The sequence below is a fragment of the Topomyia yanbarensis genome, chromosome 3, assembly GCF_030247195.1.
Source record: "Topomyia yanbarensis strain Yona2022 chromosome 3, ASM3024719v1, whole genome shotgun sequence".
NCBI classification, from domain to species: Eukaryota; Metazoa; Arthropoda; class Insecta; order Diptera; family Culicidae; genus Topomyia; species Topomyia yanbarensis.
Window position 1 is genome coordinate 142271768 of NC_080672.1, and position 19307 is coordinate 142291074.

A 19307-nucleotide genomic window follows, 5' to 3' on the forward strand; every position below is an offset into this window, starting at 1 on the left:
CCAACTCTATTGAAGTATTCTATTAATCAAGCGATGAGCTATCTCCAGCTTCTGTGTTGATAGCATTTCAGCAGCTCCTCACTGAATGATATGTTGTATCGTCGATACAGCGGAGTGGTCACTAGAAATTGTAACCAGGACTTGAAGATCGCTTCTTAGCATATCCAGAAAAGTAAGTTGATTTGTGAATAAGATGCTTCTTTATTACGAGGTTGAATGCTCTGTCATCTTCCAATTGGCGGGCCAATTTTTTTACAATTTTGGCCACATCCACTGGAACATGGATAATTTGGCCAATGATTAATCTATCTATCTATGTATCTACATAAATTAAAGTCAATGTTAGTATATATGTGATTTATAGACTCCCAAACGGCTCAACTCAGTGATTCTCAACATGGGGTCCGCGGACCTTTAGGGGGCCGTGAAGTCGTTGGGGGACGAAAAATATATTTTCCTAGTGCATTGTGACTCCAGGGCTTTCAGGTCAGCTCGTAGTGCATATAAGAAATGTCTTAGATCTGCAGAACGGGCTGGCTGGCAAAGCCTATGCACTAATGTCTCTAGTCTGAACGAGGCTAGCAGATTAAATAAAATTCTCTCCAAATCGAATGATTTTCAGATGAACTCCTTAAAAACCAGAGATGGTGTTTATGTGACGGACGAAAAAGATGTTCTTAATTGTCTCTTCGACACACACTTTCCAGGTTGTATCGATCCGGAGTTGAACAATGTTCACAGATCTCATTCTGGTGATTCGGACTCGTGAGAGCTAACACGCACATTGGTTTCCATTGAATCGGTTAAGTGGGCAGTTGACAGCTTTGCTCCATACAAATCACCCGGAAAAGATGGAATACTTCCCGTGCTACTACAAAAGGGATTTGATATTCTTAAACATATCTTGAAAAAAATTTTGCTTTCCAGTCTTGCTACCGGGTATATCCCGAAAGCATGGCGAGAAATAACTGTTTATTCCCAAAGGGGGGCGCTCAAGCTATGAAGAAGCCAAGAGTTTTAGGCCTATCAGCTTAAGTTCTTTTCTTCTGAAAGCTTTAGAACGGATAATCGATCATCACATCAGGAACGTTAGTTTAGTTGAATATCCACTGCACAAAATGCAACATGCATATCAGTGTGAGAAATCCACGATCACTCTGCTTCACGATGTTGTTTACAACATTGAGAAAGCCTTCTCGCTCAAGCAATCTAGCTTGGGTGTATTCCTAGATATTGAGGGTGCTTTTGACAATGTGTCCTTCCAGTCTATTCTGGAAGCGACGCGCGGTCATGGGATACCTGCATGTATCTCAGGTTGGATAAACGCAATGCTTAGTAACCGCATACTTTGCTCGTCACTGCGACAGGCTGAGATACGGAAGTTGAGTATTTGCGGTTGTCCTCAGGGCGGCGTTCTGTCACCTTTGTTATGGAACTTAGTAGCTGACGGCTTGTTGAAGAAACTCAATGAGCTTGGATTTCCGACCTACGGATTTGCTGACGATTACCAAATACTAATTACTGGATTTTGCATCGGAACAATCTTTGACTTAATGCAACAGGCATTAAGAGCTGTCGAACAGTGGTGTCGACAAGTTAAACTATCAGTTAACCCAAGCAAAACTTCAATGGTTCTTTTTACGACGAAGCGAATAACAACCGGGGTTCGTCCCTTGCAGTTCTTTGATTCTGAGCTACTGTGTGCAGATCAAGCCAAATACGTTGGATTCATATTGGATTCCAAACTGAATTGGTCTGCTCACATTGAGTTCAGAGTCAAGAAAGCTTGCATGGCCTTCGGGCAGTGCAGACGAACTTTTGGAAAGACCTGGGGTCTCAAACCTAAATACATCTATTGGATTTACACGACAATTGTACGTCCAATACTGTCATACGGATGCCTTGTGTGGTGGCAGAGGGGAGAGGTGGTGACAGTCCAGTCAAAGCTAAAACATCTGCAAAGAATGGCGCTCATGGCGTTGACTGGTGCTTTCACCACGACTCCGACTGCTGCTCTTGAGGCACTTCTAAATATCAAACCATTACACATACACTTAAAACAAGAAGCACTATCATGTGCATACAGACTGCAGGTTACTGGGCTTTGGAACAGTAATCATGTTGATCTTGCTACCAGTCATACACGATTGTGGTCACAAATGGTTACATGGGGTGAAGATATTCTTGCTCCCAGCGATATTACACTCACTTGTAGTTTTCCTTACAGGACATTCCATGTGAAGATTCCCTCTCGAGAGGAGTGGTTGTCTGGCTTTATGGAAAGACAACAACAAACGCAAGTGGTTTGTTACACTGACGGTTCTCTGATGGAGGGTCGTGCTGGTACTGGTGTCTACTGTCGTGAAATGAGATTGGAACAATCTCACTCACTAGGTAGATACTGTACTATATTCCAAGCCGAAATCTTTGCGATTATGTGCGGGGTGCAATCGGCCCTTCAACTGAGTTTGTCCGGCAGAGTTATAAACTTCTGCTCCGATAGTCAGGCTGCAATCAAGGCTCTTAGCTCAGACAAATCCCGGTCCAAGCTAGCGATCGCGTGCCGAACCCAAATCGAAGCACTAAGCATTGTCGACACTATCTACCTTGTCTGGGTGCCCGGACATTGCGGTATTACTAGAAATGAATGGGCTGACGAATTGGCCAGGGCAGGTTCAGCGATTCACTTCGTTGGTCCTGAGCCCGCGCTGCCAATTTCGACAAGTTGGATACGGGAAAAAATACGGTCCTGGGCTTCGTCCGAGCACCGCAATTACTGGAGAAATCTACAAACGTGTCGCCAAACAAAGGCGTTTCTAGAACAACCATGCCCAGTGGTTTCGAAAAATCTCTTACATTTTTCGAAGCTCCACTGCGGCATGCTGACCAGGGCTTTAACCGGCCACTGCGAACTCAATTATCACATGGCAACTATTCAGCGCGCTGAGTCGTTTTCATGTGATCTTTGTGAATCCGACTACGGAACCTTATATCATCTGATATGCAACTGTCCAGCGGTAGCAAAATTGCGATTTCGAGTCTTCAGCTGTCCTTATATAGACGAAACCATGTTTGGACGACTGAAACTCAGAGACATACTAAAGTTTCTTATCCAATGCGGTAAAGGGCTTTAGGCTTATTCGCAGGCAAGTTGAACTACTTGTGAGTTTAACTTACCTGTTGTTTATTTTTGTTTTGTGCTGTTATTTTTCCCACCCTTCCAATTCTACTTCCCCACACCTCCTTGTCCTTTCCTTCCGCTCAGGAAATGATGAAAACACACGGCAAGGCACAAATCCCCGACTATGTACGGGGAACGTGCCATTTGAGCCAATATATTCTGATTCCTGATTCCTGATGTTGAAATTTCAAGTCTTGTTTCCTAACAAACTGAAGGTAATACATTGATAGCATACAAAATCGATGTTTATCCGTGGGGGGTAATTTCTAAGGGGTCCGTGGGGCGAAATAGGTTGAGAACCGATGGCTATCAAAATTTATACGTAGCATTTGTTATGGAGTGTGTTTGTGTGCTATTGGTAGGTTATTGGTTATCTGCCATATGACGCTTCGGAACAAATTGTGATTTTCTCCTATTTCGTTGAAATTAGCAGCAACACGGGCATTAGCTAGTTATCTATAATTTAATTTTATAAAACGTTTCGGAAAACCTAATTCAACAGCAAACCTCATACCTGCTGCAAATCGTAGGTGCATAAAGGGCAATCGTGATGAAATAAGTCGTTTAGTAATCGGGTCCAATGGTAGGATAGGTGGATTCGATGGATGGCGCTTTAGGCTGCTGCGACAGATCTGGCAAGCAGGCAACCCTCTTAGAGATCATTCATAAATCACGTAACGCAAAAATTTCCCGCAATTGACTCCTTCTTCCCCCATGTAACAAATTGTCACAAATTTCTTTATCCTCCCCTCCTTTATTACGTAACAAATTCCTAAAAAAAAGTTATTCTTCACTAAAAAGATGTTACGTGATTTTCTAGCTTACTCCCCCTGCCCCATATTTCACAATTTGTCGTACCCCCTCCCCCCTAAAAGCGTTGCGTAATTTATGTTATGTTGATATTGGTGGTTTGTAAACCACCAATGCAAAATATGGCTCAAGACCAATTAACTGACGTCATTATTAAGGGAATATTACGCTTTTCATAGAGAAAATGCTTTAAATAGCGTGGTGAAAAATGTGAATAAAATTCACGATGTTTGTTTACATATTTCTGACTTGATGATGAGACCAAAATGAAAGTGGATATCAAGCAGTGGCCGCGACAGGAATATTTCACGGGTAAGGACTGCTGTGGACGTTTCAAATTGAAGAAGCTGTCGAAATTTGCTTCGAAGTACTTGATTTGGCAGGCCATTTGCACTTTGGCATGAAATATGAGATTTATAAACCGTGTGTCTCCAAAAACAGCTTTTACCGTTATAAAGGCATCACGATTAAAAACAGTTGTTTGGCCTAATTTGGCATCATGCCGCTGATCAGAGATTTGTGCCTTGCCAAGTTTGTCTTTTTATCTTTTCCATGATGGGAAGGATTGGGGAAGTGGAAAGGTTAGGGGTAAGGCAAATAGCGACACAGAACAATTAAAACGGAACATTCTGCGCCCCCCCGAAGGATGCTGAACAATAAGCAGGTGCTACACTAGCATGAATTAAACTTCCAACCCCCGGAGGGATTTAGTATTTTTTTATTTTTATAGCATATCCTTGAGTTTCAGCTCTCTGTACATAGGTTCATCTATGTGTAGAAAACTAAAAATCCGAATACGCAATTGCATTACTGCAGAGGAATTACATATCAAATGATATGAAGCTCCGTAATCGACAGTATTACGCATGAGTTGGTAAACTGGTTCGGGCCAAATGAGTTCGAACCGTCACACGAATAATACTCAGCATTCTGAATAATAGCCGTGATGTGTCACTCAATAGTTTGCAATGTCCAGTCAGGGCCCTGACTAGAATACTACAATTGTGTTTGGAAAAATGTAGCAAATTCTTTGACATTTTCGGACTCACATCCAGCAGTAAAGTCTTTGTGTGAACGCAGGTTTGTAAGATATGCTAATGGTTGGCGTGTTCGGATGCAGCCCAAGAGCGACCCTTGTGCTTTATCCAACTTATCGAAAATGGTAGAACTGGTTCTGGACCAACGAAGTCCGCTCTAGCCAATTCGTGCGCCCATTCATTTCCAGTAATACCGAAATGACCGGGTGCCCATAGAAGCATTTGAAATACTAAGTTCTTCGAATTGAGTTCCACATGCGATTACTACTTTCGATTTCGAATCTATCGAACTAAGTGCTTTCAGGGTAGGCTGGCTGTCAGAGCAAAAATTGATTCTTTTACCGTAAATTCCCGGTTGAAGTACCGATTGTACGCCGCACAGAATCGCAAAGATTTCTGCTTGGAATAAGGTGCAGTATCTACCAAGCGAATGAGATTGATTTGCTCTCATTTCACGACAATAGACTCCAGCACCGGCTCGGCCCTCCAACAAAGAACCGTCAGTGTAACAAACAACGAATTCTTCAAGTTGTCGCTCCATCCAGCCAGACAGCCATTCCTCGCATGGAGAAATTCTCACATTGAAAGTTCTAAAAGGAAAACTACATATGATTGCAAGGTCACTGGGAGCAAGTGTATGCTCATCCCAAGTAACCATTTGGGGCCACAGTCTTGTGTGGCTAGTTGCGTGATGCATTGGGTTACTGTTCCAGCGCCCAGTATCCTCAAGACGGTATACACAAGAAAGTGCTTCTTGTTTCAGAAACACATGTAGGGGTTTTTTTGTTCAAGAGTGTCTCTAAAACAGCAGTAGGTGTTGTCGAGAACGCACCAGTCATCGCCATCAAGATCATCCTCTGAAGATGGTTTAACTTTGATTGGATTGCCATGACTTCTCCCTTCTGCCACCAAACAAGGCACCCGTATGCCAGTATTGGTCTAACAATTGTTGTGTATGTAGAATCTTACCTTCGGTATCGCTATAAATCACTCCAAACAATACTTCAGACTCCGATACACTTTTATTTCCGAACCGATCGCTTACAGCTTATAACACCAACTGCCTAGTTAATTCTCCTTTCGTTTCTTTTCAACCAAATCCTCCAAGTACACTCTAATCTCAAACTACATATTCTTTACTCTACATCCCTTTCCTACTCTACATCCCTCTCCTACTCTACATCCCTCTCCTACTCACCTAGAAAAAAAAAATCAATCAGAAATGTTTATTAACTGTATGTATCGTTTGGGTGGTTTCGTTTTTCTCAGAGGACGCTTTGCATTCGATTTATTTCGATCACTATGCGCTTCTTTAAGGGTCTTCGGCTTCCTTGCTTTCGGGGATCCAGGTGGTGCATCCGGTACTTGATCGGCTGATGTTAGCAAAGAAGGTGATCCTGGAGCTAGTTCTGAAGAAAGTGGTGGAGGCGGAGAACAAGATGGCTCGGACCATTTTCTAAGATGAGTAACAGAGCGACGCAACGTCACTCCATCATCTCCTTCGACTACAGTATCATTTCCTGACTTGCGAATCACAACAAACTTCTGTAATCTGAACGTAGGTTCAAGCTTTCCGCACTTGAAGTTTTTGACCATCACTGTTTCACCTACCTTTATCGAAGATTTCTTAGCATGCCGGCGCTGATCGGCGTATATTTTACCTTTAATCTTCTTTATGGCGTCATTGTCGCGCACACTCTCATCGCGGTTCCAAGATGGATCGGTTCGCAAGGACGGTAACAGATCTTTTACCGGTCGCCCGGTTAGAAGTTCCATCGGCGCCTTCTCGGTCACCGAATGTGGAGTGGTATTATAGGTGTACACATGCTCCTTCACTGCTTTCCGCCAGTCCAAATTTGTCGCTTTAGCAATACGAAGGGCTCGAAGTATGCCTTGATTTGTCCTCTCAACTAGGCCATTCATCTGCGGCCAATACGGTATTGTGCGAATGAGTTTGATGTTTTTGTGTGAGCAATAATCCGCAAATTCTTCACTCGAAAATGGTGGGCCATTGTCACTGCGTATAGTTTCCGGGTAGGTGTGGTCCATAAATATTGCTTCCAACGCTTCAATGGTTTTGCTGGCCGTGGTACTCTTCATTTCAACAACTTGCAGAAACCTGCTATAATAATCAACGACCACCAAAAATGTAGCACATTCCTTCGCTGAAAAAAAGTCAATAGCGATCTGTTGCCAAGCACGATCTGGCATTTCTTTCCTGAACATCGGTTCAGGTGGCATTTGGCTTCGGACAGCTGCGCACCCTGCACATTCCTGAATTTTATCGACCACCTCGCGATCCATGCAAGGCCACCATACCTTCTCCCGCAAATTTCTACGCATAGTTACTATTCCTGGATGGCCCCGATGAGCGATATCCAGGGCCCTAGGGCGAAGCTTTGTCGGGAGCACGATTCTCTCATCCCGAACGACTATTCCGTTGGAAATCCCTAGCTCCTTAGAAAATGCTTGGTAACGAAACAGGTTTGGAGGCCAATTTCCAGTTTCAAGCGCCAACTTGACTCCGATCAATGCCTCGTCCAGGATAGTTTCGGTTTGAATTTCCTCAAGAGTTATTGCCATGAGTCCATCGCTGGTAGCAAACAAATAATGGTCAGCATTATCATCAAATGGTACATCCGTTTGAGGACACAGTCGTGACAAAGAATCTGAAATATTTGTCTGCCCGGGAATATGTTTTATCTGAAAATCAAAGGGTTGCAGTCGAAGAGCCCAACCTTCTGCTCTAGAAAGCGCTCTTCTACCATCCTGGTATTTGTTTCCGTATATAAACTCGAGCGTTTTATGGTCGGTGAATATAGTAAAATGCAGACCGTATAAGTATAAGTAAAATTTCTCAACAGCCCACACAACTGCTAGTGCCTCCCGTTGCGTTTGTGGATAAACACGTTCGGCTGTAGTTAAACCCTTTGACGCAAAGCTGATTATCCTCGGAATACTCTTATGTCGCTGTACAAGCACGGCTCCGAGGCCGACGGAAGACGCGTCGATGTAAAGCTCTGTGACGTCTGCCGGATCGAAGTAACCCAATTTACGCACATTATTTGTTAACTCATATCGCAGATCGTCGAATGCCTTGATTTGCTCTTCACCAAAAATCGAAACATCGCCTCGCACTAACTGACGCAAAGGCTCAGTTCTAGTCGATAGATGGGGGATGAAATGACCCACGAAGTTCACAAGACCTAGGAAACTTCTTACTTCCTCCTTGGTTTCCGGTTTTCGAAAGTTTCTGATAGCTTCAATTTTGTCTTCAGTCGGACCTATCCCCGCTGCGCTCACCTTAAAACCAAGAATTTCAAGCTCATTCACACCTAGCATACATTTATCGTTGTTTAGTTTCGCGTTATTATCCTTGAGGACCGTCAGGACTTGCCGCAGTCTTTCATCGTGCTCCTGCTTATTTCGGCCAAACACGACAATGTCGTCAATATAAATGATTACACCTTCAATGCCTGCGAACATCTGCGTCATGATTCGCTGAAATATTTCAGGAGCACAATTTATACCGAACATCAGCCTTTTGAATCGCATCAAACCTCGATCAGTCATGAAAGTGGTAATGTTACGTGAATCCGGATGCAACTCCACGTGATGGTATGCTGACGTTATATCGAGTTTTGAAAAATACGTAGCACCGCGCAGCTTATTCAAAAAGGTCTCAATTATCGGTAACGGAAAGTGTTCTCGTTGAATTGCTTTGTTGGGATGTCTCATATTGATACAGAGTCGAATATCACCCTTACCCTTGGGTACAACCACCATAGGGGAGATCCACTCCGCTGGACCATCCACTGGCTCAATCACATCCGTACGCATCATTTCGAGAATTTTCGCATCGACTCTTTCTTTCAATGCCTCTGGTACCTTTAGATAGGCAAGCTTTCGAGGGATAACAGACTTGTCAACTGATAATTTTACCTGTATATTAGGGAACTTTGGGAAAGGTTCAAATAAGGTACTGATGTTGTTCACATCAAGACCAATTTTAAGTATTTTTAGGTACTCGGCGGTGGTTTTGCTTAGCAGTGATTTGTTGGCCCCTTCTATTACAAAAAACTCAGCATAACAACGTGGCTTGGAGTCGTTAACTGAAATCCATGCTTCGAACATCGCTCGCACTCGCAATGGTTGTTGACTCGCATACGCTGTAAATGTTCGGTCACATTGGAATTTCTTTTTGTACAACTTTACATTGTTTACAAGAAGTTTGTCCCAGACTTCCTCTGTGACAGTGTTGATAGCTGCGCCTGAGTCCACTAGAAACATCACCGGAAAATCGTCAATCAAACACGAAACTGTTCCGTTTTCACGCCTCTTAGTTGTAACCAGCGTTTCAACCTACGACAAAAGAAGTGGCTATGGGCTATGGGGTAACCATATGATCATGATCAATAAAATACACAAAATAGTAGGTCTGATTTATTCATGGAAACCATTCAAACGATTTTATGCGACGTTATTTATAACAAGCTACCTTCGAATTCGGCTCCATATCCGTTTGCAATGACATTTCTTCCTTCCATTCTTCGTCCTGGCGAACAGCATTCATCTCACCACTTGGACGGTTTCGTTTGTAACGAGTATCACCTCCGCGAACCTTGCTCATATTCCTGCATTTCCTCGCATAGTGTCCAAGAATGCCACATCCGTTGCACCGTGCGCTGCGTGCGTAGCAATTTTGTGAGTCTGCCTTGTGGCGAAATGACCCACACCGATTGCACTCCGGCTGGTTTCGCTCACCCGCACTACGACGGTTACCGATATCCATCTTTGATCCGTATTTGCCATGATTTACATCGTTGTATCTCGGCCGCTTACTCCAATTCTGATTTACTGATGCTACAGACGTTCCTGACAGCTCATCTGAAAACGACCTTGTTTTTCCTTTTTGCTTGATAAGGATTTCGCGGTTGATAGCGTAAGTGATTAACTCGTCGAGATCCATGACATCCTCAAGTCCTTTATCTCGAACTCTTTCATCCCGAGCGCCCATAGTGACCTGCTGCATTATCTCTTTTTCTTCGCGATCGAAAAAATCGCATCTAGCTGCCTGTCCTCGTAGTCTTAGAAGGAATTGATTAAACGTTTCATCCGCTGTCTGTTTCATAGATCGAAATACTTCCAGTTCGATCCGTTCGTTTCGTTTGCCAATAAAAAACTTGTTAAGTCTTTTTATTGCGTTATCGTACTCAGGGATTTCAATGGGCATCAATGGCACTTTTACAGGTTCGGGATAAAACTCATCCGATGACGGCCTAAGGTTATAAAATATACGTTGCAGGCCTCGGCCACCACATGCTAGCAGCAGTACTAACTTTTCATGCTGAAACTCGGCATTACGAAGTTCCAATGTCAATTCAAAGGCTCTGTGCCATTCCTCCCACTCACGTCTCAAATCTTGCGTGTCGACCGCATCGTTAAAAGGATCCAACGGAAATTGTTTGCCTTCGAATGCCATCTGTAAAAATAGATCACAAAAATATTCGAATGTATTTTTCTTGCATAACACTATTTCACTTGTTTTTTTTTGCATTCTTTTCAATCCACTTCAATTCCACCAAACCAACGTAAAAATAATGTTTCAAAAGTTACATTACGTACATTCCACTAAGACCTCCGTTCGCGTATATATTGCAACGAGAAAAAGAAAACTGTTCTCAAAAATCATCCGATTTGTGTTACGATTAACCCTTTGTATATGTTATGATCTGCAAACGAATGTCAACTTTCGATTTTTTTTTACACTGGGAGAAAACGATTTTGCTAGTTCAAATGGTTAACTATTATTCAAATCGCCCATACCACTAGCGATAATTAAATCAAAACAGGTGCCCAATTATCATTTTTTTTTATAGAGCTAATAATTATCAATGATAATATAGTTTTATTAAACTGAATTTTAATAAACTTGGTGATATAGTATTTCGCTAGAGTATGCATATAGCATTTTTACTTTTAGACACTTTTTTCTAGTGTGCAATCATAGACGTGTAGTGCTTTTCCCCCACACATCATTCTACTAAATTTAGCAGTGACAGACCCACAATTGTATTTGGGTGAAGCGTATCGGTGCTAAACCGGACTCGCTCTTTTCCAATCGGTTTGAGTAGTATTGGTGCGCTTCGGTATAGAACCGGACTCGCTCTTTCCCAATCTATTTGAGTCGTATTGATGCGCTTCGCTTCGGAACCGACTCGCTCTATTCTAGTCATGGTATTTGGTTGGTGCGCTTCGGTATGGAACCGGACTCGCTCTTTTCCAATCGGTTTCAGAAGTATTGGTGCGCTTCGGTTTGGAACCGGACTCGCTCTATTCCAGTCATGGTATTTGGTTGGTGCGCTTCGGTATGGAACCGGACTCGCTCTTTTCCAATCGGTTTCAGAAGTATTGGTGCGCTTCGGTTTGGAACCGGACTCGCTCTATTCCAGTCATGGTATTTGGTTGGTGCGCTTCGGTATGGAACCGGACTCGCTCTTTTCCAATCGGTTTCAGAAGTATTGGTGCGCTTCGGTTTGGAACCGGACTCGCTCTATTCCAGTCATGGTATTTGGTTGGTGCGCTTCGGTATGGAACCGGACTCGCTCTTTTCCAATCGGTTTCAGAAGTATTGGTGCGCTTCGGTTTGGAACCGGACTCGCTCTATTCCAGTCATGGTATTTGGTTGGTGCGCTTCGGTATGGAACCGGACTCGCTCTTTTCCAATCGGTTTGAGTAGTATTGGTGCGCTTCGGAATGGAACCGGACTCGCTCTATTCTAGTCATGGTATTTGTTTTGAGTTAGCGTTGGTACGATGCCGTACATAATCAAAACGATTTTCCAAATCCGACGCCATGATGTCGTTCGACGACAACGACCCTTGGATAAAAACGGATATAAAGGGAGCCCCTCACACTACATCATTTCAAATATTTGCTGGGGAAAACACCAGCACCACAAAGGAAAGGGAACATCGAGCAAAATCACACGAACTATCTTTTCCACCCATGGCACGCACAAAGCGAAAGAAAATACACAGCTAACAACAAAAATGCAATCTGAGAATCTCTATGATAATTCTACCGACAGTGCGCCAATATGTAGAATCTTACCTTCGGTATCGCTATAAATCACTCCAAACAATACTTCAGACTCCGATACACTTTTATTTCCGAACCGATCGCTTACAGCTTATAACACCAACTGCCTAGTTAATTCTCCTTTCGTTTCTTTTCAACCAAATCCTCCAAGTACACTCTAATCTCAAACTACATATTCTTTACTCTACAGTGTAGATCCACTGAATGTAGTTTGGTTTGAGTCCCCAAGATTTGCCGAAAGCCCGAAGGCCATACAAGCTTTCTTGATCCTGAAATCGATACCCCAACGTACTTAACTTGATCTGCGATAATGATTTCAGAGCCAAAGAACTGCAATGAACGAGCATTTGTGCAGAGGCTTTTCCAACCACTTCGCTCAGAGGATCGAAGGGCGTTTCTGTATGCTTTGCGAGCCAACTTTAATGCCTGCGACCTGTCCCTGCGTCTGCGATTCCATGCTCTTCTACATAACTTTTTGAGTCGAACAAGTTCGGTATTCCACCAAGGTGTTCCTCTAGAAGCACAAATAGCTCGTAGCGTGCAAGCCTCTTGGTATGCTGCTACTATGAGTGAGTTTGTTTTATCCACGACCTCATCCAAGTCACGTGAAGATTCAATCGTCGGAAGATACCCCGAAAACCTAGTCGAAAAGCCCTCTTCGTAGAGGTCCTAGTTCGTAGAACTGGCATTACAATATGTGACGATATCTGGCGAGACGTTTAAATGATCAATCACCATGTATCAGATGACGACGGTTCGAGCTCATTTGGTACGAGCCAGTTGGCCAACTCATACGTAATACTGTCAGAGCAAAGAGTTACATCTAACAACTCTTCTCTGCCAGTTCGTGCAAATGTTGAGCGGTTTCCTGCATTAAGAATGTGTAGATTTGTACTATTTAAGTATCCATTAATTCGGTGCCTCTCAGATTGATATTTGAGCTTCCCAAATTATGGACATTTGCATCACTGCCGATTATGAGGGGAAACCTATTTCTGTCACAGTATGACACAACCATTTAGAAATCATCAGAAAGGGATGGTTCATTATGCGACAAATATGCCGAACAATAGACGTATTTCTTGTTTATGTTATCAACAATCATATTGACTATGATAGCACAAATATCGCGAGTTGTGAGGCCGTATATAAGACATGCAATATTCGCATATAATAGCAATATTCGCAAGTATACACGAAGAATTTCACGCGGACAAGGTTAAGTAGCTTTCCAACATAGAAGCTTTCTTTATGGAAAAACGGTTCTTGAACCTAAGCTATAGAAGCTTTTCCTTTCTGCAAAGGGCGGGATAGATTCGTAGTTGCTGTACGTTTATGTTGCAGATTAATTTGTGCTACTCTAACCATACTCGATCACAGCGCTGCACATCTCATCATCAGCACTTGTTGTACGCCTATAGCGAAGCCCGAAATTGGTATTAGGGACATGACCACCATTTGCATACCACGATTTGCGAAGAAACAAAAGTCCACTGTGCCAGAGATTCGCTTAACACAGCAAGGGTAAGACCCACGACACTCCATGCACAACTGGCATATTTTAGACCTGCCAGCCATTCAGTCTTCGGCACGGAGAAACACCTTGACTTGAGACTTCCTGTTTTATGTCGCCTCTTACGACATGGTAGCAGGATCCTAGTGGGTCAATTCTTGGTTGAGATACTTCAACCTAGCGGATGCCACACGACGGCCTCTAGGCTGGTTTTTTTCCGGAGAAAGACAATAGCCTGTCATCATCCTCCTAGTGGACCCTTGTCGGCAACTCCATCCGATCGAAACCTATTGGTCATGATTAGGCGCGAGTTTTGAAAGACCAAAGAAATGGCGAACAAATAAAAGGAAGCGGTGAGCTTTGTTAAGAGCGCAGGGAAATTTATGTTGTCTGTAAGCAAGTCGAAGTTGAAGAACCGTTACAGAAAGATTCGCCTATTTCGCAGCGTAGGGGGATTGATGAGAGCGCAGCGATCTTCGAATGGAGGTAATTGTAATCGATTTTGCCAGGGTATCCGACGAAGGGCAAATTTAATGAAATTCTTCTGTACCCGTTCAAGACGAATTATGTGGACGGTGTGATACAGGGCTCTAACGGTAACTCCATATTCCAGAATACTGCGTACCAGTGCGATGTGTAGAGATTTTAGGCAGTAAACATCAGTGAAATCGCGAGTTTTGCGTTTGATGAGTCCAAGTACAGCGTAGGTTTTAGCTATGACAGAAGAAATATGTGCGGTAAACCGTAGTTTACAGTCGAGAGTGGTACCTAGATCCATGACGGATGCGACTCGTTCTACAGGAAAAGAACGCATCAAGTATTCGGAAATTGAACTCGTGCGAAAGTGTTTATGGTGCATTTCTGAATGTTCATACTCATGCCGTTTATGTCACACCAATCCATAACCCTTTCGAGGTCCATTTGCAAAGTACAACAATCAACCATAATTTTTATAACACGGTACATTTTCAAATTATATACATACATGACTTTAGTCGACGACAATTCACTCCAGAGATCGTTCACGAAGAGTACAAAAAGAAAAGGACCAATATAACTTCCTTGAGGAACACCCGATATAATGTAGAACGGATCCGATAGTGTAGTTCCAAGTTGCACCGAGGTGCTACGGTTCGCAAGGTACGAGGAGATCCAATTAGTCAGTCAGTCCGACAATCCAGTCCGCCTTAGCTTTTCCACAGCTAGCTAATGAGGGACACGGTCAAAAGCTTTCGAGAAATCGATGTAAACCGCGTGGATCTGTTTTCCTTTTTTTCAATTTTTCAATCAGCGACGACACGTAGCTCATCAGATCAGGGGCGGATCTAGAAAAATATTTTGGGAGGGGTCCGAAATTTCGATTTCAAAATGTACATTTCGAAATACGTTATAAGCTCATGTAATGAATATCAGGTTTGTTGGTCAAATTTGGTTGGGAACGGTTTTGGGTGTGAAACTAACATAAAACTTAAACTAATTTAAAATTTCTCAACTAGTAAAAAAATTCGGAGGGTGTCCGGACCCCCAGGACCCTCCCCCTGGATCCGCCACTGCATCAGATTAGTAGTTGTCGAGCGCTTTCTTACAAAACCATACTGGTCCGAAGTGATGATGCGTTTTAATGTGGGGTACATAAACTATAACAACATACTCTCGAAAATTTTAGGGAGGAAGCTCAAGATTGAAATTCCTCTATAATAGCATCATGTACGTTGCCGGTTTTGTGGATTGAAATTATCAAAGCTTCCTTCCACTTCGTGGCGGAAATATTCTCAGCACGAGAACAAGAGAGCAGCCAGCAAGAGATGCTGGTAGCGCCAGAGACGAAGATCAATTCTTGATGAACGATGGTTGGAGCCCGTCCGACTCCGGACCCTTGGAACTGTCAATCCCCCGAAGATTAGTAGGGGAGCCCGGGGCTAGTTGGCGGTTGGGGTAAGTTGGCGGAACCCCCTTTTCTCCGTTTCTATTAGACATAAAGCGCTGTCTCTCGTTGTGTACCTCAAGTAATGCGAAACGCATTATCCAATGTGTTTTTGTTGCGAAACATTATGTTTTGTAGAAGCTGTGGGCGATATTGTGTTTTTGAGCATACTTTGTAAATTTTCTTTATTTTAAACATTTTGTGTTATTTAAGATGGTTTTCAACCTATTCCCCAAACAATATTATTTTTCGGTAGTGCGTGAAAAGAGCTTTCAGCACCCTATAGATATTATAGCTATTCATACCCAAAAGTAATTTTTTAAATCCTTTTTTTATAAAATATGCGGTTGGGGTAAGTTGGCGGTAACGCACACGGGGCAAGTTGGCAGTACTATTTATAGTGCAAAAATAGTCATCATATATTTTTATTTCTGGAATTCACTCCAAAGTAAGAGAAACTTTTTCTTGTGTCTCTCGTCAATGCAGGAGATAATTATTTCAGCCAATTGCCTGAAGAATTTCGAAAATTTGCTTTTGAATATGGAGTACGCGTCGAAGTCAAAATGGCGTGGTATTGAGACTGAAATATAATGAAAAGTGTCGAATACTATACAGTTTTATTGAAAAGACCATCGGCACATTTCACTTAAGTAATTGTATTTCCATTGGATTGTTTATTTTCTGGCAGTCCGCCAACTTACCCCACACATACCGCCAACTTACCCCGAGGCTGGGGTAAGTTGGCGTCTTTTTCGCGTCACATATTTTTGTCTCTTGAAGACAACGTATCAAACATTTTAATAAAATTCAGAGATGTTGCCAATAGTCCACCCTTTCATGCAACGTGTTTTATGTTGCAAGATCTACCAAAATCAAAGCGGTAAAAAATGAAAACTGAAAACACCGACAACTAGCCCCGGTCTCCCCTATGTACCTAATGCTTGGTGATTGATGTTGCAGGCAAATTCAGAGTGAACATTGGCAAACTACTCAAGTACGATTCAGACAAAGGTGGTTAGTTATTGCTTAGCACGTGTTGAAAGAATAACGAGAATAGATTTGCTGTCTCTGCTTATGCCGTAGATATCCTGTCTCGATAGTTAACGCTTTCCGGGATTCTACCTGAGGATGTTAAGACAAAAAATCTTGGGATTATCCTTCATTGCTGCATTCAATTCGGGCAACATATGAGCGAAAGTATGTTGCATTCATGAGTTCAAATTGGTGTTCTAATTCCCGCACGGACGTTTTGTCGGTTTCGCTTCTCGTTCTAAAAAATCGGTTTCGGGCCTTCTTGAGACGATTTCGTAATTCTGCATTCCACCAAGGTCGTTTGTTATCCGGGCAGTACGTGCGTGTCCACAAGTTGTTGAAATATTGATTCCAGTTCGTTATAAAATACTTGAATAGTTGCGGGATTTAAGTTATGCTAGACCTGTCGTAGCAGTTTGCAACGAGGTACAGTACCAAATCTGTCCACGTCGAACCGATTTAAATGCCCAAGCTGTCCACCAGATCTTTCACCCTTGGATCCGATTAGCGAAAAGCTGATTTCACCACGACTGCCGTTTATGCAGATTCTTCGTCTGCGCCAGACGCAAGGTGTGTTATAACATTACACTTTGTCACTTTTAATGAAATAATAATCGAAATTGTAGGCAGTTACACCATCATTGGGCAGGTCATCAATGTTCCAGTAGATGCAGGTGAGATTGCTCGAGTGGTTCCTCGTCAGCTTGAAGATGATTACGCGTTTAATGTATTCATTGAAAAAAACATCTAATACATAAATCAAATTACTTGCCTGAATTCGTCAATAAGTCGGTCGTGAAGGTTTGGCTTAAATATTTAGTCACCACCCCATTATATAAACGGGAAGAAATATCCCTGCAAGGATCGATTAACAGCTTTCGGCACGGACCCACAATCTACTTCATCTAAAGAAGTGAGTAAGATAGTATTAGTGATCATTGAAGTTACCAACGAAGTCGAGTTGTTTGCTGGTCAGCAACAAACGCTGTTGTGGAATGAGGATAAATGTCTTGAAATTGCTCCGGCTCAAAACCGGAGGATTGTTTCGGATGAAAATTCACGTAACACCCTTCGTGAAGGCCACCAGTGAGCTTAGACAAAGTCCATGGAGCCAGAATTCTCCGTCGTCGAGTTACTGAGGGATTGCAGCATATCTACAAATGTATGGGAACTGCGAACATAATGCGAGCCCAGCTCAGCGACAAAAGTTTCTTGGAGAATCTCATGAAACGAAATCTGTCGTTTATGAAATCGATTCCAAACTCAGTGCAGTATTGATATCGACATAAACAGGACCTTTTCGCAACGATTCGACAATTGGGAAAGCCAACAATAAAGTCATGGGTGCGCTTCGATTTCGTCTCATCGGAAACCGACACTAACTTATTGTCGGAATATATTAGCGCCGGCTTGACGTTGTATCCCTACAACGGAAACACACTTTTCAATCGACGACTGGACAAACGTGATGTCCCGTCCGAGCAGAAGTTCTGATTATGCCGATAAGACACATTGAAGCCGAAACTGGTTTTAGCAGTCCTATGTGAAAGCACTATGCTATATTTAGCAAACCACTGGACCGGCTGGATGCGGTAAAACATTTGCACTGCGAGTACTTATGGAGACGTTCAATCGCTGCAGCTCCTACTCACAGAAGAATGCCTTTGTAGCATGTGCTTCTTCGCACCCATATACAGGTATACCTCGATAGTATGTACCTTCGCTTCGTTTAGTGTACGTACTATCGAAACGTACGTACTATCGAATCACAAAAATAAATTTCAAAATATTACTTTTTATGTTTAATATTGAATTAAAACTTACAAAAATAAGATTTATCACTGAATTAATACCACATATTAGTGATAAACTGTTCAATCACTGTGTACTTGGTTTTAGAAGAACGGTTTGCTATAACCAGAATGGTAATGGTAAAAGCATTTTCTCGGACTTATTCATTTCCTTGACTACGTACGATTTGTCTGAATTTCGCATAAAATATTCTGAATTTGTAATAAAAACCGAAAGGAATAAGATTCATATGAATATTGTAGGATATTCGAGAGTTATTGATAAATTCTTAGAATTTGGTAGCATTTCCGCGAGCGCGATGCCATTAACAACATATTGTTTTTCTATTCCTTTATTTTTTGGTCGCATAACGGATATTCAAATATATTTGCGATGGCGATTAAATTTTAAATATATGTTATGACAACATATGATCTTAAAGATAAATAAAGCATAGTTCCCTGTCATACCTTAATCCTTGAACCATGCCAATATGTTGAATACTTCCTTTAATTGCTCGCACAAGTTTCACAAAAGAAGTATAGAGGGAAAAGGGCTCGTTTAGCTGTGTTTGTCCAGATCTGTAAGTCATATTAGTCTCCATCAAATTCGCTGGGCGTACTTGATCCGAATCTTACCCATTCCATTCAAAACTTGGTATCTCCTAGAATGTAATAAATTCAGCACTCACATTTTATGTGCATGATATTTGAAAATCAATTAGCAAAAATCGTGTTATCATTACTCTAGATAGTATGTATACCTTAAAAGTTACTAAAATGATTTTTGGTCTTCAGAAAAATTTCTTTGAATTTTACCGGTTACTTCAAAGTTAGTAATATTTCTCTGATACTTGTAAGACACCGTACATAAAGAATGCAAAAGTTTTTGGTCAAACTTTCATAATTTTGTGAAATT

At 42.2% G+C, this 19307-nt stretch overlaps 1 protein-coding gene across 2 annotated transcripts; it reads right to left on the minus strand.

The window, feature by feature from the left end:
- Positions 1-9470: 9470 nt before the first annotated feature.
- LOC131692457 (uncharacterized) lies at positions 9471-12244 on the minus strand. 2 transcript variants are annotated; one of them, XM_058979513.1, is made up of 2 exons: positions 12142-12244; positions 9471-10510 (listed from the first exon to the last, which is right to left on the minus strand). In XM_058979513.1, exon 2 carries the CDS (start codon positions 10508-10510, stop codon positions 9509-9511), a length of 1002 nt encoding a protein of 333 aa, XP_058835496.1. In that variant the 5' UTR covers positions 12142-12244; the 3' UTR covers positions 9471-9508. The 2 variants fall into 2 exon arrangements, with proteins under 2 accessions (XP_058835496.1, XP_058835495.1); XM_058979512.1 differs by lacking the exon at positions 12142-12244 and adding an exon at positions 10654-10715.
- Between the last annotated feature and the right edge of the window lie 7063 nt (positions 12245-19307).